This window comes from Rhinolophus ferrumequinum, chromosome 22 (genome assembly GCF_004115265.2).
Source record: "Rhinolophus ferrumequinum isolate MPI-CBG mRhiFer1 chromosome 22, mRhiFer1_v1.p, whole genome shotgun sequence".
NCBI classification, from domain to species: domain Eukaryota; kingdom Metazoa; phylum Chordata; class Mammalia; order Chiroptera; family Rhinolophidae; genus Rhinolophus; species Rhinolophus ferrumequinum.
In genome coordinates this window covers 18,622,804-18,650,562 of record NC_046305.1, presented here as the reverse complement: position 1 = coordinate 18,650,562, position 27,759 = coordinate 18,622,804, and the positions used below count along the sequence as shown (strand labels likewise).

At 40.0% G+C, this 27,759-nt stretch overlaps 1 protein-coding gene across 7 annotated transcripts in view; it reads left to right on the top strand.

Moving 5' to 3' along the window:
• The window catches only part of PROX1 (prospero homeobox 1), a 56,734-nt gene extending 47,017 nt beyond the window's left edge, over positions 1–9,717 (top strand). For 6 of the 7 annotated variants that reach the window (XM_033092702.1, XM_033092704.1, XM_033092703.1 and 3 more), the window contains one exon: positions 4,137–9,717. In XM_033092702.1, coding sequence (XP_032948593.1) covers positions 4,137–4,325 — 189 coding nt within the window. In that variant the 3' untranslated portion in view covers positions 4,326–9,717. The remainder of the gene's footprint in view (positions 1–4,136) is intronic. The other variant, XM_033092707.1, reaches the window with a different exon arrangement.
• Positions 9,718–27,759: the final 18,042 nt, after the last annotated feature.

Sequence of the window (27,759 nt, the reverse complement as noted above, 5' to 3'; positions counted from 1 at the left end):
CTTTGCCACTCATTCTAATCAAAAAAAAAAAAAGAACAGCAAAATAACCATCCACCCAACACTCCAAGGTGTGTGTGTGTGTGTGTGTGTGTGTGCGCGCGCGTGCACACGCACACGCAACTGAGCAGACTTGAAAACCTCCTCCTCCCATTTTCCCATTTCATCGAAGCCCACAGGTCCTCTTGCTGTGAGGAGACTCAAGTACAAACAATTGTGATGAAATTGGTAGATGCTAATAGCCAGCCCCCTTCAAATTTCTGAGTGTCTTCAAGTACCTCGCTGCAATATTATTCTCCTCCAAATATCACCGCAAGGAGAGAGAGGCAAGACCATTTGGGGCGAGGCTCCTGCACTGGGATGCCTTTTATCAGAGCAAAGTTTCCACTCTCCTCTCCTGAAGAACACTCAGCATAGCAGCTCCCACAATAGCTTCAGAGTCGCAGCCAGAGCCTTTGGAAGCCTTTTGTTTTTCCCCTGTGGCTGGTCCAAAGGCACGGCCTTCCCTCCCCCTTCGGCTGCCCGCATTGTCTTGCATTCCAGGGACTTGATTGACTGTTGCCACCTGATGCTGAGGAGATACTCTAGGGTTCATTCTGCACATTGTTGGGTTCTATTAAAAGAAAGCTAGATAAGGGATTACTTGTCACTAAGGGCTTTTCTGCAGATGTTTATTAGTGATTGGAAATCCATTAGGTGTGAAGAGGTCCAGAAAAATACAGGAAGTAGAATTTTCAGAAGCCTGAATTCTAAGACATCCCTTCCCCCAAAAAAAAAAATCAGACAGGACTCCCCCAGCATACTCTGTGAAATGGGGTTGGGGAAATGTTTCTAGCAGAGACGTAAGGTTCTACCTGTGGATGGAATTCCTTGGCGCTCTCTCAGAAGATCAGTTGCTACCCATCAGTTTACTTCTCTGGATCCACCAAAAAAGATTAATTGCTCTAGCATTAGAGGATCTCATTATAACTTTATTTTATGTAACCCAATTCATTGCATGAGTATTGCCTCAAAGTAAGCACTAAATTAGCACACTATTTCATTTGTTCGAAAAGAATTCATCCCTTCCCAAACATAAACCGAAAACCAAAGTCTCCCCTGGGAACTTTTGTACGATTCCCATTTATTTTGAAGTTACTAGCTCTTCTGTGGTTTTTCTCAATCACAGATCCGCAGCTCGTCGAGGTTTTGATGCCTCAGATAAATAGGAATAACTGAAAATGCATTTAAAAGGAGCCAACATGGTTTCATGGAAAAACACCTGGACAAGTTATTTTGCACGAGTCTCTTAATCTCATAATTTCTTCATCTTACAGAATCTCACAGTTTCTTCATATATAAAATGATGATTATGGAGATCTAGTCCAACCCTTTCAACTCCATCTTATTTAAAAAAAATTTCTTTTTCAAGTATTGAGGGAGAAGATAAGTGTGATGCTACCGTCACATGGAGTAAAGCAGAAGGCAAGATCTCATTGTGAAATATTTATCAAAAACTATTCAGAAGCGCGCTGCTAAGCATTATGGGGGATATGCAGAATAGAAACCATGGCTCTTTATCTAGTGACATCTTATGATAAATTCATTACAACGAGATATACATAGGTGAAAAGTTAAACAATATCAAGGCACAAATACAAAAGATGTTAAAGGGCAGCCCAAGAGCACTCCCAAAAGAAACGAACGTTTTAAAAAAGGATAAACCCACTGAAAACCATGAACAAGCACGGCAAATGATAAGAATAGTTAGGTGGACACTGCATACCCACTCCCCTCGAAGAAGTGACTTTGATTTGTTCTCAGGCAAACCTTAGAACTACACCTCTCTCCCTCCCTGTAGGGCTGACTCTGTTCTAGATTCATCTTCCTCCTCTTAAACAATGCCCCTGCTCCCTTAGCCACTGGCTCCCCAGACCTCCTGTGGGGACCTGGAGTGGGCAGGGCTTCCATCCTTCTCTGACTTCATCTGAAGCAGCTGCCATACCCTCTGTCCCTCACAGCTCTCCCGAAGTGTTCAAAGAACATAGATCTTCACCATGGCTCTGTTGCCAATAGCCAGTAAAAGCACACTTCTTGAAATGTTTATTTTAATAAATGCCTATGATTCTGTTCCTGTAGCATTTGGCTAACAGCTCCCAAACCAAGTAGTTAGTTTAGAGTGGGTAGCTGCTACAGGAGTGGGTAACTGTTCTCCAGCCAGATTCCCTCTCTCAGTAATGTGTATTTGATAAAATGTGAGGGAGTATCTTTGGGGGAAGAGGGAAGAGTACTCAAAAAAACTGCATAGTGACTTTTTACTTATTAGTATAAGGTGAGTGGGAGTGCTTAGCTCTCTTCCAGGCCCTTCCCATCCCACAAATATTCATGTATATGCAGGAGATTTGGGGGAAAGCAACAAAGTTTTGTAGAAAATCCAGATGAACTCTCAGCAGGGAATGGCCGTTGGGGTATATGGCTTTGCACATTGATAGGGACCAAAGCGGTGTTTTGATGGTTTTCAACTACTGTTGGGATCTGTGTTGTGAGAAGCTGGCCCGTGTGTGTATCTTTGGGAGGGGCTACGCCAAATTCTCACTTTTTCTAGACTCTGATTGGCCCCAGATGGGGGCCCTTTTTTGTTCTGGGGAGTTGTTAGGTTTCTTTCAAAGGACAAGTGACTTGCCTTTGGAAGCACTGAACGTGTTTGTCTGATTGTAAATGTTTAAAAGAGTCTGTGTAAAAATGATAATTCTAGTTTTCTTTAACAGTTACTGTCATTATAGAAAAGTCTATTCCACAAATTGAGAAAAGGTGGGGAGAAAGGGATCAAATACGTTCATCAGAACAATACCTCCCTTTTAGTTTGATAAGTGACATGTCTGAACTGAGATGAAAATCTTTCACCTCTTATATATGTGTAGACAGATCTGTCTACACATACAACTATAGGGCATTTCCTTCCTCATATGTCTGCACTTACTGTAAAAATAAAACATGAATGCAGAAGTTCCCCACTAAAAGAAATCTACTGAGTGTCAATGTGTACTTGGAAAATTATGAGTTCATAGAATGATTCTGTGAATCCATTATCTTGAGGAAGGGAAAGATAGGCCATGCTTTAGAATACTAAATAAGTACATCAATAGCTACTCCTTTCCCTAGACAAGAGGTCAGACTATTAAATAAGCAATTAAGAACACATACAGACACTACATATATATACTAATTGCTGTGGAATAAAAGGATTAAAAATAGGGATTCTAAAAAGAATACTTGTTGAATGTTTATTTATCTTGGAACATAATGACTTTGAACATGCCCCTTGATCACTGAGACTCAGTTTTCTCACTGTAAAATGGAGATAATAACACCTCTTAGAGATGTTCAGGGAATTGAATGATGTAATTCACTTAGTTCATAACACGGTGCCCAACACATAAACAAACACTCCAAAAATGTTAGTCTGTATTACTATCAGCTACATAAATCACTCTTCCGGTGTAATTCTAACCTCAAGGTAAAGTATTTTCTGATGTAGAATTTTAGTATTCAGTACACATTTTGTACTTGGGGATTCGGTGTTAATGTCATTTTCTCAGTCCTTTTTGTATAGAGAGTACTGTACAGTGCAGATTACTATAATACACAATTTAGCATGTGAGTCAATCCTCTGATACAAACAGGCAACTCTGATTTGGGTTTTCTTGGGCTTCGTTTTATATCAAAGACCAATTATTTATTCTAGTTTTGAGAACACATTTTGTTTTCATCATGGATATCAAAAGGAGGTATGATTCACCTTCTGGAAGATGGGTTGGAGACTTGTTTCTGGAATACACCTATTTAATGAACTGAGGAAGCCCAACAGTGCGTCCCCCTTTTTTACCCTAATATTCACAATGGAATTCTAGCTTTTCAATAGGTCTGCATGTATCCTTGGCACAGGTCTCTTTCTGAAACTCTCCAAAGCTGTCAACCCCATATTACAATGCTACTATATATAACGACTTTACATAAGAGAATAGAGGCCGGCCATTTTTAGAAAATGCAGGTGCCATGTAAGCCCCTTTCTGAAAGAAAGAACTTAGCTCAGTTTCCTTTGAAGAACTGGAGACTTGAAACTGAAAACTTTATTAAATGCCATTGTCTCCTTGTATCAGCAGGTTCCAGAGAGATTCCTGGAAGTTGCGCAGATCACATTACGGGAGTTTTTCAATGCCATTATCGCAGGCAAAGATGTTGATCCTTCCTGGAAGAAGGCCATATACAAGGTCATCTGCAAGCTGGATAGTGAAGTCCCTGAGATTTTCAAATCCCCGAACTGCCTCCAAGAGCTGCTTCATGAGTAGAAATTTCAACAACTCTTTTCGAATGTATGAATAGTAGCAGTCCCCTTTGGATGTCCAAGTTATACGTGTCTAGATTTTGATTTCATATATATGTGTATGGGAGGCATGAATATGTTATGAAATCAGCTGGTAATTCCTCATCACCTTTCTCATATTTTCTTTTGTTTTCCATTGCAAGGGGATGGTTATTTTCCTTCTGCCTTTAGTTTACTTTTGCCCAAAGCCCTTAACATTTGGAGACTTAAAATAGGGTTGATTTTCAGGGAAAAAGGAATGTTGGCGTGTGTAAAGTCTATATTAGCAAGGAAGGGCATTTGTTAAAGATGCTTCTGCTTGATTGATGGTTTATTGCAAATGGCGGTTGCCAGAAGGAGACCCGTGACACAGCACAACTCTTTTGTTTTTACTGCTAAGAAGGTCAGAAAACTCAATGAAACCACTTTAAACTTAAATATTTTGTTTGGTTTGAACTCAGATTTTTATTCCATGTTTTAAAATAATGCCAATCAATGGCAGATGGACAGCTCACTTCTTACAAGTGCCGCAAAAGGTCAAATTTAAAAAAGAAAAATAATCACTAACTGTGATTATTTCCTAAGAGAAATGGCAAACACCCCAAGCTAGTACCAATTTTCTTTTTTATGGAGGCAAAGCAATTTTGCACAAAACTGACACTTTCAAGATGAGACTGGAAATTCATCCATGATCCTCTCTAGTCACCTCTCTAAATTTTACAATAGGTTCTTTTTCATAAGTGAGAAGTCTATAGCATTCTTCATAGAGAAAAACCCTTATAACTTGTTATCATTTTCTACTTATCTTGCTTTGGATATTAAAAGGCACTTAAGTTTCAAATTTACTCTTTACTCAACTTTGTTTATATGCTTAAAAGAATTATTTTTGTTTAATATTTAACACTTTTTTTTTCAAAAAACATTATTTTCTGAATACGTTTCTATTGTAAGGAACAAAGGACATCCAAACTTGACCATAAAATTCCTGCTGACACTAAAAGTTTGTTGACAGCCGTTAGCTGACTTGATCTTCACCTCCCTGAGAGGAGCACGTATGAGAATGAACTATTTTCATATACAATTCCACACTACCCTGATGGATAGTCAACGTGATGACAGTCTAATTAAGTGTTTCTTCACTTTAGGTATAGCATTTTAAAGCAATTGATGAAGTCTCTTCTAATTCAGAAGCTAGTATTGACCAAAATGTGAGAAGAGTGTACGGCATAGCAAAGTTTGGGGGTTAACCCAAAAGACACAATTTCAGCACACATAAGAAAGCTAGCTGCTATTTTATGCTTTCTTCAATGGTTCTCTTTTTTCCTTTCTCTTTTTCCAGTTTTTCAAAGGTGTACAATGTCCCATACTTGCTCTTAGAAAAGTCGTGTGACATTCACACTTGTTTTCTTTGGTGGGTTTTGTGTGCAGATGCAGTAAGAATTCCTTGTTCACTCTAATAGGCTTTTCCAGACCCTTCTTTCCCTGTAAGTAATGTGATATACACCTCCTAAAACGACACAGTAACAAACCTGGTATTGAGAGCATAGAGAACATAAATACCATTTTCCCTTAATTTTTAGAAAAAGACATTTGAACTAGGAGAATGCAGGTTGACCCATGTGACTAACTAGCTGACCCACTCTCTGTAATTTAACGTCGTTTATAAATTCTGCTGATAGACAGGAATGAGTGAAGGCAGTTATTGTCAGCACAAAGCCTTAAAACCTGCTGACTTTAAATTAAATGGCACAGTCCTATGATGACCTGCATCACTGAGGAAACTAACCCGCTCTCTCAGTGTGGACAGAGTGCAGTGGCCCAGGCTGGAATGCCACCGGTGTCGCTGTGCACCCACAGCCAAACACGTCCCCCGGCTCGCACTCTCCTCCACAGCGCACACAGAGCCTTCAGATCCAATATGGTCTTGTTCCAGCTTGCACGGGGTGGGGGCAGTTCAGAGAATCATGACCTTGAAATAAAATGCGAACCAAAAAAATCCAATTGGCACAAAGGAGGGAAGCAATCTCAACCCTTGGTCACACTCTTTTGACTTGCTTCACGTGAAAGAGGGTGGCGTTCACTGTTCCCATCAGATAAATTGGGTCTTTGCTGTTCCATGTAATTCATGTCAACATTGTGTTGCCATTTGCAAGGGAAAAGGCGAAACCATAGTATGTGTGTTCACCTACGTACTCAGATTGCTAGAATCTTCTGGATCTGGGGCAAATTCAGTATTGACTCCAGGCATAGTCGGATTTTTGGTATTATTCTCCCCTGCCTTCCTAATTTAAACAGCCAAATTAAGCAAAAGTGTGTGTTCACAACCAGATGTGGATGCTCTTATCAACGATAATATCCTCTCAATGTTCACTGAGGCATAGAAATCATTACGAAGCAGAAATTGCAGCATGGGGATCAACTCACCTCATTGTTCGGGAAATAGAACTCAACCACTTTCCTTTTAGATGATTTTCCCCCTTTTACAATCATAAAATCTTGTGCCTCCCAGTGCATTGGAAAATGTCAAAAGCCTGTCTCTCAAAACTCCTATTTAACAGTTTTTTCAGTTTGTTTTTAATCGCCGTCTTTCAAATCTTAGCTCAACTCTCACTGAGTGAAAATTGGCTACTTGGGAGAAAGTTAACTTTCTATGGTGGGAGGGTGAAGGACGAGGGACAGTTTACATCGGAAAAAAACAAGTATAACGTCCATGTTGAAATACCGCTATACCACTTATTTTCTGCTAACCCTAAATTATTTTTGCATATACACTTGAGATTATAGTCTGTGCCTAGACCTAAAATGCACCAGCGGGGGGATTTTTAAAAATCCTTCAAAATACCAGTTTTTTCCCCACAAGTACAATTGTTCTTGTGCCTTCTGTGGCTTTCGATTTCATCTTTTTGACTTTATTTCCAATTACTACAGCTGCAATAAACACTAGATTTTTTTTTCTTTTCTGGCTGTTTGACATAACGTTGATAGCTATGCATATTTTGTGTCTTTTTAAAACAAAGCGGGAGAATACGTTTTTGAAGAAGAGAATTTTTAGAACAGTTTGATACCGCAAATTATTTTTTCCTCAATTGTTTGAGCAGCATTCGAGTTTTGAAAATTCTTGTAGAAGCCAATTTTTTGTAACTGTGGTGCAAATCTTGTGTTTTCTTAGCCTAATGAAAAGTAGTATAGAAGCAATATTTCATACCATGTGCTATATATGTGTGTGCAGATATGTGAACATAAAACACACACACATATACACACATGTAAAAATATACATATATATATGCGTGTGAAGTGGAAAGCTTACCTTTTCCTATCTAGATTTAAGGACCTATTTTAGACATTTGTTATGTTTTGTGAAAAGAATGTTCTATTTGCAACAACAAAACATTTAATTCTTACTGTATCTCTGGCTGTTTAATGGAGAATGTTTCACATTCAATGGTAAAACAGTGTGGAAGATGGTAGAATGTAGTCATTATTTAAGGAAATGTTCACCCACATATTCCTGAAGTTTGCTTTGTGCCTCCGAGTATTATTTAATTAAAGTGTTTTATGTTTGCAGAATCTTTGTTGCTGTGCTAGGGATGTGGGTGATTATCATTTTTAAAAATTTTAAAAACAACAAAAAAAGCAAAACAGAAACACTAAAGCAAGAGGGGAACTTTTATAAAGCAATGTAAATATTTAACCTCATGGCTGTTGTTACGTAAGACATGAGATTTTAATAAGTAACTACATTCTCACAACATCTGTTAAATTTATTACGAACACTACAGTGACTGTATACGAGTAGACAGTTGAAAGCATTCTTGAAAATCCTGCTCTCTACTTTTAAAAGATAACAGTCTCTTTCATCAGATATCAAGGGCGAGGGTAATGCAGTTTCTGTAAATTTATGAAATTTCTTTTCTATGTACATGAAGACATATAGTAAGTAATCCCCCACACACATACAGGTTAACATTAAGTCATAAAGCTAAAGATTCGGGGGCTTTAAAAATAGGATGTTCCCCAGAAGCAATCATAAATTCATCAAAGAAAAAGTGGTTTACAGGCTCCCCTGAAAGAAGCAGTGTACATGTAAGGGCAGAGCAAAATATCTTTGCCATGTATATTATAGAGTATTCATTGGTGTGAATAGTACAAATGTTTCCTTCTGGTACAAACTCTGTGTTTGTAAATTACAAGAAGCATTGTTTTCAAAAAGCTCCCCTTAAAAGAATGTAACTGGTTTATATGAGTAAACAGTTACTGTATTGCACTTAAATGTTATGTTGAAGGAAATGCAGCTTTGTTTTCTGTAGATCTGTTGGTTGTAAACCATCTATAAAACTAAAGCTAAAATGCTCATATTCAGAGCTGGGATCAAAACTGGTATTTAACCTTTGTATCTTCTTATAATTATCCTTCTAAGAATATAACAGAATCTGGAAGCATCTGGGCTTTGAGTCTTTTCAGCTGAACCCTTTCTCAAATCTGATACCACCCCCAACCCCTAAAATGCACAACCATGAGCAGAAAAGGCAAACTGGCCCTCTTTTGTGAAAATGTATTCCTTCTGTATTTTTAAAGTATTCTAAGCCTCCACTTTGGGGGGTGGAGGGGAGTATTTTTAAATTGTATATTACCACTTCAAAATGAGAATTAGAAAAACAAATGTGTTTGGGGTTGGTCTCAGTGCTACCTAGAAGAATCAAAGGTCCTGGCTTCCCCAATATTGTCCCAGCCATTTCTCATATGTATATAGTATAAACCGTGACAAAACACTGCCTTTATATTATTTAGCAATATGTTGTAAATAGCATTAAGCTTTTTTTTGTAATAAAGATCCTTTGATTTGAATATAGTACAATAACTGAACTGATAAAGTCAATTTTTTGATCTTTTTTTTTTTTTTAGCTAGAGGCAATTTCAATTGTGGATTTTTGTTGTTGTCTATTGTTCTGAAGACTTTGCATAATTTATTGGTTTAATTTATCCTAATTTATTTGATGAAGGTGTACAATTTTGTATTACCAAGGATGTACTGTAATATTAATTGATATGATTTTAAAAAATGAGACTCCCTGTCCATATTAAAAAGAAAATAAAAAGGTGCAGTAGACAATTGATTTTAAAGTAAAAGTAAAAAGATTTAGTTTGGCAGCTACTAAATTTTAAAACAGGAAATAAAAAGTTGTTGGGGGAGGGTGGGAAGGGGGTTTTACTTTGTGTGTTTTAAGCTTTTGTATACTCTCCAAACTTTTACCTTTTGCTTTGTACCACTTAAAGGATACAGTAGTCCAATTGCCTTGTGTGCCTTCCATCTTCTCTTAAACTGAATGTATGTGCAGTATATATGCAAGCTTGTGCAAAATAAAATATACATTACAAGCTCAGTGCCGTTTGATTTTTTTTCAAACATGTGACATTTAATTTTTGGACCTGTGTCAAATTATAGAACACTAGGTTGGTTGTGACTGTTAAGATCAATTATAGACTTTTCCTTTCATTACAATCCTTAATTATACAAACCTAACATCAATACATGCAGCTCCTAGAAATGATCATTTTTTTTACTTCAGTCACTTGTAGTAATTGGCGAGCTGTCTCTCTGAAACCTCCTCTCACAGAGTTAACATTAGCCCTCAAAATTTAAAAACAACAAAAGCTTTGGCTCAAAACAATGTTGTGAGCTAAATTCAGTTCAACAATTGCTAATATCTAATGATTTGAAGGGAAGATGGTCCCACAAGTCACAGGATGGCAAATACATTACTTGAAATATGGGGAACGAGAGCTTGTACTGTTTCTACAGTTCAGTACAGTTCAGTACTGTTTCTGGCTGAACTCGGCACTAAGTACTAATGTAAATTTTCAAGACCTTTCTAAAATGTTCCTTCAGACACGACTGGCGACATGTTTCATACTAAGAGCATTGGTTATATGGCTTTTGAAAATTTCCTCTATCTCTTTTCGCTGTGGTTTAAAATCATGTCAAGCTGGAAACATGAAGAATTGGCAGCAATCATTGCATACGTAAGATTGACTTAATACACCATTCGCAGCTGCACCTCCCTTTCTGTCCTCCATATTATGGTAAACAGTCTTCTTAACCTCAGATTTCTTCTTTTGCTTTCACCTAAATGATGAAAACTTTATATTTGGACCCTGCTGACATGAGGGTGCTTAGAATCAAAGCAATATCAAAACTATTAAATGTTAACAGTATTTTTCCACTTTCGGCTCTTTTTCTACCGATGGCACAAATTTAAATTCCAGTTTTCCTAACTAAATTGTGCAAAAGAACATGCCTATGTCTGTCTATGCCAAAATATTTATTCCCTGATTAGGGGGAAAAAAAAAGGGCTCCGCCCCCCACTCCCCACCTGTTCTTAGAAGGGAGAGGGCATTTGCAGTGAGGTAATGACTCTTCAGTCTTCTTGTACTTATTTAATACTGATCTGCTTTAAAACAGGTTGTATAAACCAGGTAGCAGCTAAATCACTAAGAAAGTGACAGCAGGTGGATGTTTTCTGATAGGAGGTTTATTAAAAATACAGCTCCAAATCATTACTTTTCTGACTCTAAATTACGCAACAGCACTGGTCTAGAATAACATGTAGCACCATTCTCAGCACTGACCTCAACCCAATCACAAACCTTCCACACACGTCTGGTCTCAATATCTGCCAATACCTGTTATACTTGAAACTATGAGCTTCACAAGCTAATACTAAAGAAAAGGCTGATTTTATTCACTCTTCTCTTCATTCATCATCAGACGTGTTTACAAGTTTTTCGTAAAGACTAACAGCTAAAACCGATCACATTTTCACAATTAATTTACTGTTACATCCTGACGTGAGGGATAAAGTCCCCTGAAGAAAAATCAGAGGAAAACATCAAATCTTTGCATTGTATCACCAGGTTTGTGGGTGTGTGAACACTCCTGTTTCTAAAAGGCATAAAATACAAGGGAAGCATATATAAAGGAAAACAGCTAATACGATTTTAGAAAACGGCTAACACGACATCTAAGCAAAATTGTGAAAGATTCCTAAAGAAAGAAATGGTTCTACACTTCCCTTCACCAACAATATAACCCTTTGCAGGGGGGTAAAAACGTAAAGGGTGACTTTTTTAACTAAAGAAAAAAATAAAGAGATTACTGATTTGGGTGTCAAAAATACTTCCTCCAATCAATTCATTTCTAAAATCTACACAGCCTACCCAGGGAAGCCAAGGCAAGTCACTTAACCCTTGAGTGTCCAAGATAATCAAAAGAGGCTAAAGGATTAAAAAGACTAAAGGATTTTCAGAGTCATTGAAGCCACCATGTTGACTTTCTCCAAAGGATTCCTATGTGGGGGGAGGGAAAAAGTTGACTAAAATGTTTTTTGGAAAAAAAAAAAAAAAAAAACGTAAGAAAAATGCTTTTGCTTCTCATTTTTTTAAAAAAAGGCAATTTAAGTTGCAGGGCAAGGCAAGGGCAAAATTCTGAATATGGCCAAGTGTGACTGTGTATCTTTTTCTCTCTGGGATCCATTCTCCCTTCAGGACGTATTTCGGCCCATCACCAGCATTTACTGTTCTTCTATTGCCTCAGGGATGGGCCATCTCGTAAAGCTAACATTGAGATGTCACTTTCTTGGTGTGTTTCTCTTCCATGGTGCATAGGAATACATTTTACATTCTCATATCGGGTCCAAGGACACCAAATGCTAGTGATAAGAGGCAGGAGGTTTTCCCCTCCAAACATAAGGCCAGATCTTTCAAGTGGTATCACTCGTGGCAGCACCTTGCCTGAATGCAGTGCCATCGGTCCAGGCATTTCTGCGTCCCTGACTTTCTTCCTTCCCTCTCCAGAACTTATTTTCTGCCCATGGTCATAGAGTCCTTCCAAATGTCCCCAAAATCATTCATCAGAACTCACAGAAGGAGCAACCCTTTTCCACTGGAGATTGCTTTATTTTCCTGGTCACAAAGGAAAATGATTAGCACTGAAGAAATTTTAGAGATAATCTAACTCAGGGGCTTTTATTCCCTAGATCTCTAGGGCAATGTGGTATTTATCTCAGCCACCAGGCTGAGACCTATTTTAACCAAAGGAGCTTCGTCTCTATATTGGGGTGCAGTGCTTTGCTCAAAACAATGATCTTATTGAGTATGACAGAACAGATCTCTAAGTACGAATGTGAATATTAAGTAACAAGTAAGTTCTGTCAAACCTTCCTTTAAAAAAAAAAGTTCTCTGCTGAACCACAAAATATTCAGTAGATAGGGTAAGAGATCTTTAAGGATGGATGTAAAAATTAAAATAATAGCTTATGAGAGTTCTATCAATTCTTAAACAAGATTATTTTTATACCACAGAGACAGAACAGAGCCTGACACATGCATTTGTGTCGAAGTATTACTGGTCCCCTTTTTTCCCCCATGTCAGTGGCTTTTATCATCTCGTCATGCTTTTTTAAGTTATGATCTGGAAATTACACTCCTACCCCTCGCAACGTCCCAGTACATTCCAATTTTAAAGAACACAAAAGTTTTCTCTAGGAACTGAAAGCTTCTGCCCCACACTTAAACCATTTCCCCAGACCCCTGCCCTCAGCCTCAGGCATATAGCTGCTGTGGCCACACCTCCAGCCTGCCATGCTTGGGTAGGCCCCAGAAGAGGAGTGGAGCAGCTTAGAAAGATTAAGGTGCCATAACAGACTGAAACAGAATCACTCAGCCTGCCTCTATCCTGGCAAAGGGGAGGGTATTATTTGCAAAGCCCCCTGCTGAGTGGCCCAGGTGCTAGCTAGACAGGCTCAGGAGATAGTTTGGCAGCCACCCTGGAAAAAATGCCTGTGTCTCTGCAAATAAATCTGCTGGTGGAGAAAGCATTGGGTTTTCCCCCAGTGCTTGTGCAAATAGTACCCTGCGCTTTGCTGGTATTGGAAATTCCTTGGTGTGCGCAGCTCTAGACCATGAAAATTGGAGCTATGGATTTCTTGTCATTGTTGTTACTCTTGACCTGTTGGGAAATAATTCCAAAAATCAATGGTCTTATTTCCAATTATTCACAACTGGAAAATCTTTGGTAACCAGGGAAATGTTTTCCCTAAATTCTTGTTTACAGCTCAGCAACTGACGTAAGCTTGTGCAAGAAAGTCTTGAAGTCTGACACACAGGAGGATAAATGATCATACACCCAAGCATGATCTGGGCATGTGTATCTGTGCGTAGGTATCTGTATTCTAGAAAACCTCGTGAATAATTATACATTACCAATTGAGTCTTATTTCTATGTTTTCTCCATTTGCTATCCAAGAGTTTGTAGAATGAACACTTTAGTTAGATGTGTGAGAAATCTCAGTGAAATGAATGCATGTCTAACCAAAAAGAAAAAGAAGGTATTAAAATTTACTCTAGAAAGGAAGGAAGGAAGGAAGGAAGGAAGGAAGGAAGGAAGGAAGGAAGCAAGCAAGCAAGCAAGCAAGCAAGCAAGCAAGCAAGCAAGCAAGCAAGAAAGAAAGAAAGAAAGAAAGAAAGAAAGAAAGAAAGAAAGAAACCAGAGCCATAGAAGAAATTGAAAACGTTATCCAAAAAACAAAACAAAAATAATCTCCTTTCCTTCCCCAAAGGCAGCTGGCCTTTATAGTTTTATGGGTGAATTCTATCAAATTTAGATCATATTGGATACACAGATCAGATCATTGTGTGTGTGTGTATCTTTATATATTTATTTATATAAAATTACCCAATTTGTTTTATGAAATGTATATTTATTAATTCAATGCAAAAATCCTAAATAAAAATAGAAGCAAATCCATTTCAGCAGCGTAGTTTGAAAAAGTACTATACTACAAACAAGCAGTGCTCATCACTTGTAACCAACTGAGATGAAGGAAGATCTAGACTTACTTCAGGGTGAAAAGCAGGAAAAATTTTCTTGATATGTTGATTTGCTTTTTTCCTGCCTTCTAATGAAAATGGAAACAAATATTTCTGGATAGTGTTGTCAGCTAACTCAAACACTATGTGCTAATTTCTGTCTCCTAATTTCTTCTTTTACTAAAGCCAAGTAGCCTTTGCTCTTTCTGCCATTTTAGTTTGCCAGTTGGCCTAATTCAGAAGCCATGTCTCATTTAAATATGTCTTTTTGGAACTCTGAGCCTTGGAAAAAGCCAGATTCAGCTAGCAGAACTTTAAGGATTTCCCTCAGTAATTAAAAAAAAAAAAAAAAGGAAAAGAAACCCAGAAAAGTAATGCAAATTAAAGATAGGCTCTTCATTCTGCATAAAAGAAATCAGGACAATTTCACCTTCTGGACTATTGACTTAAAATACAAAACCTATTTGTTTATATTCTAAGAAGACAGGATAAGACGCCAGGCTCTAAAGTACTGTTGACTTGAGTGGCACTGACCCCAGTCAATTTGGTGAAGTTTGAGAATTGTATTATAAGCAACAAGACATTGGAGAGGAACTTGGCAATATCCATGACATTTAAAAACGTGCATGCTTTTGCATTACCACATACAGCAGTCAATCTTTCAGAAATATTTTTACTTAGCAGATAGGAACGGCACAGGCACATATTCAGTTAGGTTAAAATGGCTTTCTTTTCCCTGCAACTCCACTTCAAGTTCCTTTTTGTCTGATGGTAGAAAATAATCTAATCAATGCCAGACTAGCTTCCATCCCTTTCTGCTCCTTTCCTTAGGGTGGCATCTAAGTTCCTGGGGATCAGTGAGGAGGCTTCTGGCTCTCGGGTGATGTTTAACAATACTTTCCCTTCTGGTCCTTGAGCAGGGAATCCAGAGCCATCAGATTCCAAATTGTCATGGGGGCGTCATGCTTTGTTTGCTAACATGGCTTCTGGGATTCACACCACTTTCCACCGAGGAATGCTCAGGCCATCACTAGCTTACTTTCTTCCTCGTCGTATTTCCTGCAGTGGTCTGGACACAGGAATATTTGTCTCTTTTCTCAAGCCACTCTGGAGCGGAGGGCCTCTGCTCTCAGCGCTCGTAAAATCGGGACCCTTCGGCAGCTCCCGCATGGTGGCCCAGGGCATTTCTGCATGGCTGTTATATTCTAGATACCAGGTAGGACATAGATAGAAAGCCCTTCTTCTGGACCCCAAACATACTTTGCTGCTCTGTCACCTTCACCCAAATTCCAGACGCAGCCCAGGACATAAGGAGCAGGACTTTTCAGTAGGGACAGGATCCGATGAAGTCCCTCTTAGCCATTTTGTCCCCTAGTCCAGGAACACTTCCCACCAGTGAGGGTGAGCTAGGCTGGCTCCTCACCTGTCACCTCTCTGTTCTTTGTTGTGGATGAGGTTTTACACCTTGATTCCTTCAGTGCTTAACTTTTGAAACTAGAACAGTCTTTTCCATCAGAAAAAGCCAGATTCTGGCAAATTAAAAGCTTTGACTTCCAATACTATTGTCTCAACAGAGTTTTAAGATCTTGTTTAGAAATTCAAAAGTCAAAATCTGATTCTTTATTCTCTGCGTTTTCTCCCTGAATCCCCTCTAGAAGCAGAGGTTACCCCTGACTGAACAAGGAAGAGTCATAGATACTGTTTTGAAGCTGGGAAACCCTCCATCAGTGTGTCTAAATTTTATATGGCACGTACAGGAACAGTCATTGCAGGATTGTATGTAATAATGGAAAATTATAGACAAACTAACTGTCTTTCACTAGGTAACTCTTAAAATAAATTGTTACTTTACACCTCTTTAAGGTAAATTTAACTCAGGTAGAAATGACCCCAAGAATAACCGTTCCTCTGTTCTGTTACCACAGCCACACAAAAATTTAATTTGTTTTTTTAAAGTTTTATATGTACTTTTAATTGTAAGCTCTGTATTTTAATTCCATGGCCTGTGGAATATTATGCACCCAATAAAAGTTTGAGATTGAGATATATCTATGTAATGGAATGAAAAGTTATCCATAATATGTTGTTAGTTTTAATAGTAAATATAGGAATATGTTTATATAAAATGACTCCACTTTTTTTTCAAGAATTGATATGTCTTTATGTATAACTACTATGTGCACGTATACACACACACACACACAAATTGGAGAACACACACCACCATAGTAAATGTTACTTCTGAGGAGTGGAAATAAGCAAGGAAGCATTTAGGTGAGGGGGTAATTTTCATGTTTATTTTATACATTTCTGAAGTGTTTGAATTTTTTTCAGTGAGCAAGCCCAACTTTTGTCTGTAAGAGGTCTACCTATTAAGAAAGAAAAACACAGAGGAGAGTATGCCCTTCGCCAGAAGAGAGGAAACGAGGTCCTGACCTGGATCAGTGTATCCCCAGTTTTGTTTGTGTTCTCCCGTGGACAGTCTGCACTGCCCAGCTCACCTCAGCTCTTGGGGACCCATGGGGAAAGTAGGAGACACAGAGCCAGACAGACCTGCGTTCGAAGTCTAATTCATGACTTGTTAGGTTTTTAGTCTTTTTGAGTCATTGTTTGTTCTTTCATAAAATAACACCCACCTCTCAAACTGTGCTATGAATGTAAATGAGATGTGCTACATGAAACTCTTGGTATTGGATATGCTCAATAAATGGTAGGAGGAAGAGGAAGTCAGGTAGGAAGAATTACTGTTAACCTTGGAGAGTGGGAAACATGGCTGCCCCCACAGGGTCATCATTGACGTTTTAAATGCCATCATTGATGTCTTACTCCTTTTTCTCTCCTTTTATCAATTAAATGGTCCAAGTCAACCCTTGCTGAGCATCTGGTAAAAGAAGAAAGCAGGGTACATAAACCGGAGAGAGCTATGTACCCCATCTTCAAAAGGACATTCCAAACGGTACCTATGAGTGTGTGTTATAAATGGGAGGGAGGGGATCTAATACACAGACAGCATGTGCTGTGTTTTTCTGGGGTTAGTGTGATGGTGGGTTTGAAGTTTTCTACTCCAGGTAAGGAAGAAGTGGGGAAAGAGGCAAGGAAACTTTATTTAGGAAGACTGGAGTTAAGGGTGAGTGATCAGAAAAGAAAGCAACTTGAGAAACGGATGGCACAAAAATCATGCTGTAAGTCTGAGAAGAGGGCAACACAAGAGGACAAAGGGAGATGCTGAAGAAGGCACTTGGATGCTGAAACATGTTCTGGGCTTATGAAATTGACTGCTCATAATTCTGGGAATTGGAGACTTGGGAAGAGCTAATATGGAGGCAGAGTTGGAAGGCAGAAAGAATCCAAGCCACCCACACCCCCACCTGCCCTGACCTCTCACCCTGAAGCCTCAGGAAAGGGAAAATCAATGGGCTCCCTAAGTGCAGGAGCCCGGGGTCTGTGGCTGGAATTTGACCCATGCAGAGTGTTTACTGATCTAGAGACGGATAGGTTCAAATGAGCTCATCTTTATCTTGAGAGGAAATTATGGAGCCCAGTCCAAGACAAAGCCATGTGTTATTCAATGAAAATTTACCACTCTCCCGCCCCCATAGTACACACAATATCACATAAAACATCCACCAAGTAAGCTACTCTCCAAAGTCAGTTTTGAAAGATCAACAAGTAGGAAATTATCAGCTTACAGAAGACCAAAAGAGTTATTTCAGAATATCTTACATTTACCTTTCTTGCTGATCTGTATCCTCTTCCCCCCTCCCCCAGTTTGCAAATATTGACTAAGTTCAAGGGCAGTGATATAAGGTCTAACTTCAGAGTTAGCATGAGGTGAAATACTTAAGATGGTGCAATCCTGTCCTAATGAAGAACATATTAGATCCCAAGGTTGGTTATGGGCAGTTCTTGTCCCCTGACCCAGTTGATATTTGTTTTATCAAGTCAGGGACTATTTTTGGCATCATTGTTAATCTCCCTCTTGCCAGATCTGTTTTGGCCGAGGGCATGCACTTGAGGTATGTTAGAAGAATGGAGAGCAGTATTGTGGGAAAGAATTATTGCTAATTCTGTCTCCCCACAGCTTCCTCAGCTCTGTTCATCTGATCTTCGCACACTAAGCAACACTGTAGATGGAAAGTCCATGACCTGGTTCCAAGGAGTAGATTCTGGAGCTAAAAGAGCGACACAGCAACACTCTCCTGATGACTATAGGTCTTCATGCTGTCGGAAAGAATTCTGACTTACCCATCAGAGGATAGTTTGACAAACTAGTTTGTCAGTAAAGAAACCCACTTCTAAATGGATAGGTCCAATTCATTTAGACTCATCTTTGACCTCAATATTACACAAGTCTTATCTCAAGGATTCCTGGAGACCTGGCCTAAGATGTCTGGTAGTTCTAGCTGCAATTCTGGCCCATGGAATTTGCTGTTAAATAGATCCTGGTTCAAATCTTAATTTCCCTGAGCCTCAGTTGCTTCATGTATGAATGATCATAACAATGCTCTTACAAGATTGCCATGAGGATTAAATGTGGTATTGTATCTGAAAGTATTTAACACAGTGCCTGTTGCTTAAAATGGGATTAATATGTTTTAGTCTCCTTCCTTCCGCTCAGCTCCTCCAGCTGCTGGTGTATCCCCTTTCTCTGCTGCATACATTTGACATAGTGGAATCAGGCCAGTGACACCACCGGAGTAAGAATGAATAAAGAACGATGTTCAGAACAGCAATACTCACTTTTGAATGATGTAAGTATAAACCGAGTGAGCCCCCCTGATATTTGAAGGAATGCAAAATATATAAATAAACTTGTAGTTCTGTGACTGCTTCCTAGACCTGGACACAGCCAACAAAAAATCTCCATGTGGAGACCTTTTGTTTGGAGAGATTTTTTTTACCTGAAAACCATAGAGGCCATCATATTCTTTCTTTGATATTAATCATGTGACTCAGTTACCTAGTGAGCTGATAAATCTGCGGGGTAGTTTGTTTTAGGGAGAAGTGATAGCCTTTCAGACCCATAAGCAGCCTCAGCTGCTAGGTTCTACCTAGAGGTCCACATACTACCTCCTGTTTGAAAGTACCATGTCTAAAAAATTTGGTAGATTATGTAACCCTTAGCGACTTCCTCTCTTAGCATCATGGAGAACGCTGTAATCCCTTAAGCTACATCCCCTTGTGGGCATCCTGAGTTCTCCCAGGTGTCTCAAAACAAACTTGATTTCTAACCTTTAGATAAAATGGCTATTTGCAAAGTAGATGGTCAAATGCATACTTTGTATAAGCCAGTATTCAAAAATTCAGATGGCAATAATTACTTGCATATGATATACAGTTAGTTCTCCAATGTATCCAACCTAGACAGAGGGAAGGTTAATGTCAACAACTGAGCACTGAAAATGTATTTCTGTTTGATTTTGGAGTGATAACACATCAACCCTGAGAGGAAGTCACATAGTAACTCCTGAATTTGGCCTCTGTTTCTTCACTCTTGGTACTTTCCAATATCACCAGAACTAGACTGGAGGAAGGAATGGGAGGAGACCATAGAGAACACACAATAAATATTTGGAAAAGTAATGTATATTTCAATTTATTTTTTCTACATGCTATCAATAAACAACTAGAACATTCAATGGAAATAAAATAACAACCAAACTTATAAAATATCAAGAATAAAGCTACAGGTCAGGTCAAGATGGCAGAGTGGGTAAATGCTGTGTTCACCTCCAGTCAAGACCACGTCAAAAACTAAACTACAAAACAATCATCATTAAAAATCACCTGAAGTCAGGCAACCAAAGCCCTACAACTAAGGAAATACAGAAGAAGCCATTTCAAGACTGGTAGGAGGGGCAGAGAAGCAGAATGGGTTGGTCTCACCTGAGTGTGACCATGAAAAATCGGGAGGGATATCTCAGCTGTGGAGGGACCCCCCCACACTGAGGAGTGAGGGGTCCCAGCGCTGCACCAGGCTTCCCAGCCCAGGATTCCAATGCCAGGGAGAGAAGTCCCCATAATTTCTGGTTGTGGAAAATCAGCAAATATTGTGGCTGAGAGGGATGGAGGGTGGCCACAATCCCAGAGCCTGTGTATGGACTTACTAATGGACACTCTCACTGTGCTCTAGTGCTGGGGCAGCAGCTTGAAAGGTGCTGGGGACATGGGGACATATGGGGAGGAACTGAATTGTCTGGCTTCAGGGTGAGGGCTAAAGGGGCAGCTTTCTCCCTGATGGAGGAGCTGTCAGAAGCCACTGTTTTTTGTTGAGCCCTCTCCCATTCCCGTGTGCAGATGCATGTGGCTGCCATATCTGAGTCTCAATGATTCAGAGACTCCACCCCACCCAAATTTCAGGCACACCCAAGACACTTCCAGTGGCTTTTTCATACAAACTACCTGCCTTGGCTTCAGACTTTCCTAAAGTTTTTCAAAGGTTCACAAAACCCAAACAAGCAGCATCTGGTCTCAGTGTGTCCCGTACCTCTGGCGGAGCACTCCTAAGCCCGGCAATAGCAGCAGCTGGCCTTGGCCTCTCAAGGCATCTCCAAGCACAGTGCAGGCAGTGGTCATCTGCAGATTACTTTGCAGCTCATGCCAGGTGGTCCTGGGCAGGGCACAGACTGTGGCTGAACTTGGCCTGCAGCAGGGCCCCTCCCAGATGACCCTGGGACTGGCATGCCCAATGGTCATCTTTTTCTTTTCCCTCTTCCCTCCTTTCCCTCCTCCCCCTAACTCCGAATCAAGCCACTGTTTTTCAGTCTAGTTATGGAAGATGCAGCTCACTGGCCCATGTTGGTATTATTATCATTGCACTCTACCCAGCTGAGCCAGTCGGTCACTGGTCGCTGGCTGGCAACTCACAGCCGCTCACAGCAGCTCATGGCATCTCTTGCCAGCTGCTGGCTGCTCATGCTGGCTGCTGGCCACTCACGCTGGCCACCGGCTGCTCACGGCAGCACACGGCATCCCACGGCAGCTCACGGCATCCCACAGCAGCTTATGCCGGCCGCCAGCCATTCACAGCAGCCCAGCTCCAGGTTGAGCCATTGTTCTCTATCTAGCTGTAGAGGGCGCAGCTCACTGGCCCATGTGGGAATCGAACCGACGACCTTGATGTTAGGAGAACAGCAGCACTCCAACGACCTGAGCCACCTGGCCAACCCCCAATGGTCATCCCTGAACCAAGCTGGAGCATCACCAAGCCACACTCAAGGATGACACACCCAAATAACACAGTGGGCAGGCACCAGAGACCTGCTAAAGCAAAGCCTGTTCCATAAGATCAACCCCTCCATAATAGCTCTTCCACTGTAGTCACAGCCAGTCCTCACAACCAATGAGCCCAAGGGTCAATCCCTTCCAGTTACTGTATAAAGAGCATCTATAAATCCATAAAAATTTGTACCGCTTAGTGGTAAAATAGTCATAGGACACAAGTAGTCAAAATACCAGAGAAGAAATAAAAGTGGCTAATGAATATCTGAAAATATGTTTAACTTCACTGGCAATCAAAGAAGTGCAAATTAAAACATAATATGATTTTTGTTGCCAATTAGATTAGAAAAATGTAAAATATTGATATTCACTTTTGACATGGGCATGGGGAAATGGGCACTCTCAGACAGTATTTCAGGATTATAAACAGGTATTTTTTAGAGGACAAATTGACAGTATCTATCAAAATCTAATATGATCTAGTAATTCTACATCTAGGAACTCAAAGTATTCACAAAATGCACAAAAATATATAAAAATCTTCATGAAAGCAATGTTTTCAAATGCAAAAATATAAAATCTATCTTAGATGAATGATTAAATAAATTACTTTATATCCTTATTTGGAATGATTTTTAAACTTAGATACATCCTTATATCAACACAGAAAGATCTCCAAGGCAAATTACTAACTAAAAAAGTCTAGGAGCAGAATAATGTAGTACTGTATTTTGTTGATTCTAAAAATCAGTTTTTCACCTATCAACACTTCCAAAATTGTGATGCATCATGAGATCAACAGTGTCTAATAATTATAATAGGTAACTTTTTCTTAGTAAAACATACAATGATGGCATTCCTTACAATTGATGCATCTTAGATTTCATGAAATTCAGTGAATCATATAATCTTATTTATGTTTAAAATTATATATATATAATTTAAATATCTATATAACAGAATGAGATATATATATATATATATATATATATATATATATATATATATATATAATAGAATGAATAATTGAGAGCTTAATTGATGACTTTCTTGTGCACCAGACTTAAAAGGAAATGAAAAAGGGGGAATAGGAGGAGGAGAATTTTCTTTTGTTCCCTTTAAGGGCGGTCTGGTCTTTATGTTTTTTGTTTTTTTTTTAATTTGGCTCACTCATCACAGAGGACTTTATAAGCCTTTAACCATCCGATCTATGAGTTGATAACCTGTCCCTGAGAAACACAGGATGGAGGCATTTGTGTCTTAAGGGGAAGAGAGGGATCTCAACCAACCCCATGCCATGGAGATTAGGAGGAAATGAGAATTTAGGGTTTGCTTAGGATGCCAGAAAGCTCCTTCCTTGAAGTGGACAGATGGGTGGAATTGCGACATGGGAACCTGTGGAGGACTGAGTGCTAACCAGTGTTGAAGTGTTGAAGGCAGAAGCAAAGATTTCTGCAGTCCAGCCTGTCACAGTGCAGTGGTGCTCTGGCAGAACCACCTGCCTTTAAGAGCCTTTAGCGTTATAAGCAGTAAGCACTAAGTACAGAAGCAAAATTGACAAGAGACCCAAGGCCTGTCCACAGTCTTCCTAGATCCCATACGCGCTGGGGTTCTTGATCAACCTCAAGGGAGAGAGAGTCCCTCCCAATAACTGAGATCAACTGTCCAGAAAGCTCTGGTGGAATGTCCTATTGCTTCTATTGTTTAATTCTGGACCAATTTGTACAAAGACAGATAAAGAGATGGAGGATTGATTGATTGATTGATTGATTGATTGATGATGGATACTTGGGATTAGAGAGGAGGGTATCTTATTTTTTACTGTATAACCTTTTTATTATTTGAATTTTTGCAAGCTTTATTGTTTTTATAATTTTAAAACAATTTTTAAAAGAAGAAATTTTACTTAAAAATGATATGATGGCAGATCAGTAGTTTCATCTGAATGTATACACTTGCTTATTTAACACATATGTATTGAACTCATCTTTAGTACACGGCACTCAGATGGGTCCGGGGAAATCATGGACAAGACCTCGTCTACCTTCAAGGAGCTCAGAAAGGGAGCAGCACTTCAGCTGCATGTGCCCGCTGATCTCATAGGTAAAACTGCAAGCTTCCTGCTGGTTACTGCCCCAGAGTGAGCTGGCAGCAAGTGTGGCTTTCCTAATTCACAACCGGAAGCCATGCATCTTAGAGGTCTTGAAGTTAGTTTTGCCTGAACTGTGTGCACTGTCCCCAGTGTGGCCTGTGATAAACTGCTGTCTGGGAATTTGCCATTCAACTTCTCAAACAGCTGCTGAGAGTTGGCTGAAGAGTCATTTCACTCTAGGGGCAGAGACCCTCTGGGGTCATAGCCACACTAAGCGTCAGGGCATTCTTCTCTTTCATTCCTTCAATAATCATTTGTTCTAGGCTTCACTGAAACAGTGATGACTAAAGCAGACATAGTTCATGTCCCGGTGGAAGCCGTACTCTAGTGGGGGGAGACAATTAAGCCCTGTACTTGGAGAAAATGGAGAGCATTTGAATTTGAAGGCCTGGAAGATGTTATGGAACCAGGGAGCCAAAGACAGGATGTGTCCAGGAGAGGATTGTATGATTAGGAAGATGTTCTGTCACACTGGAGGAGGTAAAACACTAAGCTCTTTTCTGGTGCTTCACCAGACAGCTACGATGATATATATTTAAGGAGAGAAGGAAAGAGTTAAAAAGAGGATTGAAAAACAGAGAAGACTTTTGAATGTACTCTAGAGACATTCTTCCTCAAGTGACATGGGGTCCACATAAGAAGGTAATCATGATGAGGGCAGGCAATTTGTTTTCTATAATGCTAACACCTAAAACAATGCCTGAAAGATAGCAGGGAGTCAGTAACTATTTATTAAATGAATGACTTGAACCAGTCAAGAAGGAAATGTACTCTTGACACTCTGCCCGGCTTCACAATTTCCAATTTATATAACTGTAATAATATAAAGGTGGTTTACTCTTTGTTACCATTGAGAATCAACATATGGCTAGAGAGGACTAAATGGTGTTTACAGAGAAACATGTAATGGTTATCAACCTTGACAATGTAAACATAAGGTATGGTTGGCCCAAGTTAGGAGGCACCGGTAGAGAGAAAGTGGGGATATTAATGTCCTCATCTGGGGAGTCAAAACACATATAACTAGATCTTCAAAGACAATATTTAATGTTACCAAGGTAAACAGTAGTAGGACTGGGAGCACCCAGGAGCTGTTATCAGACTTTTCTTCATTATGTACAACCTCTAAATGATCTTAGGCAGTCTCGTGGCTTGAAATACCTTTTATACTGACAACTCCCAAATGTATCGTTTCAGCTGAGCCATCTCCCAGACTCTTACATCCAACTGTCTATTCAACATTTCCACTTAAATGTCCACTGAACATTTCAAGTTGGACAGGCTCAGTAGCGCATTTAAAGAAATTTGCTCTTGAAACAATAAAGTAATTCAAAGCACTTCAAATCTTTACACAATCTCGAGATAAAAATGCTACAAGACAAAGTGAGATCTTAAAGCACAACAAACATCCGAAAGCTTCCCTTTCTCCACCTCTGCTCCTTCTAAAATCTCCCATATGTCAGCATCAACTCCCTGAAACTCACCAAGTCTCAAATCCTACTTTCCATTCTCAACATCCCCAATTTCTTACAGTACTTTACTCTGTGGAGGGTAATAACAGCAAATGCTTACACAGAATTACAGCATAGCAGGCATTGTTCCAGCTACTTTACATCTATCAAATCATTTAATCTTCACAATTGTGTAAGACAGATACGATTATTATACCCCATGCATGAGGACATAGACAGAAATTATTTGCCCAAGGTCACCCAGCTAGTAAGTGGTGAAAGTGAGATTTAAACCTTGTCTATGTAGCTCCAGAGCTTGTGCTCTAACTACTTACTACGTTATCCGGTCTACGAAACTCACAGGTTTTTTTTCATCTTCTCTATCACATGCCCATCACCTAGATTTTCACAACAAAGGAGAACCGGAGAGCCGTATCTACAAGTAGTATACATTCCGTTAGGAACCAGAGCGAAAAAGAGAAATCGCAAATACAACAAAATTTTTCCTGAAAAAATAGTAATAAGGTTTGCCCCAATATAAATATAAGGAACAAAATGCACGGAAATAAATGGCACTGCCAACAGAGGGAATGTGCAAACTGAAAGTCCTAAATTTCTTTGGACTAGGGGACTGCAAGCCATCAATTATATTTTGCCTTGGGGAACCATGACTCGCAACTACCTTCACCCACCTGCAAGTTTCCTCAAGCATCATTAAGAATTGCAAGCGCTACATCCTTACCTCTCAGTGTCCTCTAGTCATCAGAGATGTCTGTGCTCTCTTCAAATTCTGGGTGGTTGGCTGAAATTGCAGAGCATCTTCGGAAGACCACAAGTCAGCGCGGGGCATCACACAGCTGCTGGTCTCCATTGCGCAGTCTCCAGGTCTTCAACACTTTTGATTTCAAGTGGATGAAGCTGTGTCCCCTTGAGTCTTGATTGGTTTCCGGACTTCTCATAAAGGCTTTTGCACCGTGGATTGTTGTTAAGTTGGTGTCTCTGTGGAGGAACGAGGCCTGAGGCTTCCTGTTCCACCATCTTGCTGACATCATCGTCAAGAGTATTTCATAGCTTTATTAATTTCTTCGGCAAACTTTATTAAGTGTCTTCTCTGTGCTAGTTCTAGGCTAAGGGCTGTTAAGTAGGAGCCTTGAGAAATCCAAAACTAAATTCAAATACATCTGGTTCAAAAACCCTTCTGTTGTCTGCGCTATGCCAATTGTTGCATAGCACACCACTGAAGTGGTGGGAATTTGTTATCCAGCCATAAAAAACAAATACATGCTTCAGTGTCACTGGCAGTGTCCAGTAGGGGGTTGTGAGCACCAACTACAGTTGCTTTTGTGAAGAACTGCTAGAGCCTAACGTGTCACAGCTCCAGGTTCCTTGACCCAGGAGGCAGCATGCTCAGATGCCCGGTGTCTCTGAAGGAGGGCTTGGCACCCAAGGACAGGAGATGGGCTGGTTTTCCCAAGCACATGGCAGAGATGAGAGTGGAGAGGGAGAAATTCCAGCATATAGCAGGATCTTGATAGGTTACCAAACCAGAAAGGCAATGGATTGGGTGGAGTCTGAGAGAAAGAGAGAAATCACAATAAAAGAAAGTTGCCCTCATTCTTAGTTGTCATGAACTCTAGATAAGACAGACCTGGGTGCAAATCCCTCATCTCATCTCTTATTCTGTGCTCTCAAACCAGTTACTTGAACCCCAGTTTCTCCATCTCTAAAATAGTCCTTAAAGTACCTCCATCACCAGGTTGTTCTGAGAATTAATAGAACATACAGAAATACCCTGGTACAAATCCAAGTACACAGTAGACACCCAATAAGTGGCAGTTATTACTATGTGATACAGTATCACAACATGTTAGTTCTTTTATGGCTGCGTAACAAATTGCCACACCTCTAGTGGCTTAAAGCAACACAAATTCATTATCTCATAGTTCCTATGGGCGGGAGTCCTGGCGTGGGCTTGCTGGGTGCTGTCACTTTAATGGGAGCAATTTACCCAAAAGCAGACACACAAATCAGGCCCTTTGGGAAGATTAAGCTGTTTATATCTCCTTTCTTCAGAGATAGTCCCAGCCAAGATGATGGAAATACTTCCTTTGGAGGTTCTGGCTCTCAGTGTAGGTGTGGCGGAGGTTTGGAGTTGGGGGGTGAAGATGTAATTAGTCCTCATCAAAAACAGGGAACAGGGCCTAAGCTAGGGCCAGACGCCTCTCCCAACAACCCCTCGCCCCCTTTGGATTTGGAACTGTGTGTCTTGCTACTTAATGGAGCTCTCTAATCAAAGAGATCAATTCATCAGCACACACACATATTACTTCTGCTCATCAAGTTCAGTGTTATTTGTATTTTTCATGGGTAAACATAGCCTCTTCCAGAGCTGCTTCCCCTACCCATCTGACCATTCACGAGTAGTGATGTACCTCCTAAGGACTTGCCTACCTCACTTATAGGTTCTTCTCCCAGGGTCTCGGGAACGGGTAATACTCAGTGGAATACTCAGAGAGGATTCCTCAGCCTGGTTCCAAGCACCAGTGTTCCCGCAGTTATCACTGCGATACCTATGGCATCCAACACAGTGTTGAACACAAAGGATGCCTCACCAATCCTGACTGGCTGGTTGGTTAATCAACTCAGCCCCCACCCTGTAGCACACATTGCCTGAGCCAAGACCACTGACCTGCCAGCGCTTGTCCCTTACACGCTGACATTTACATCAT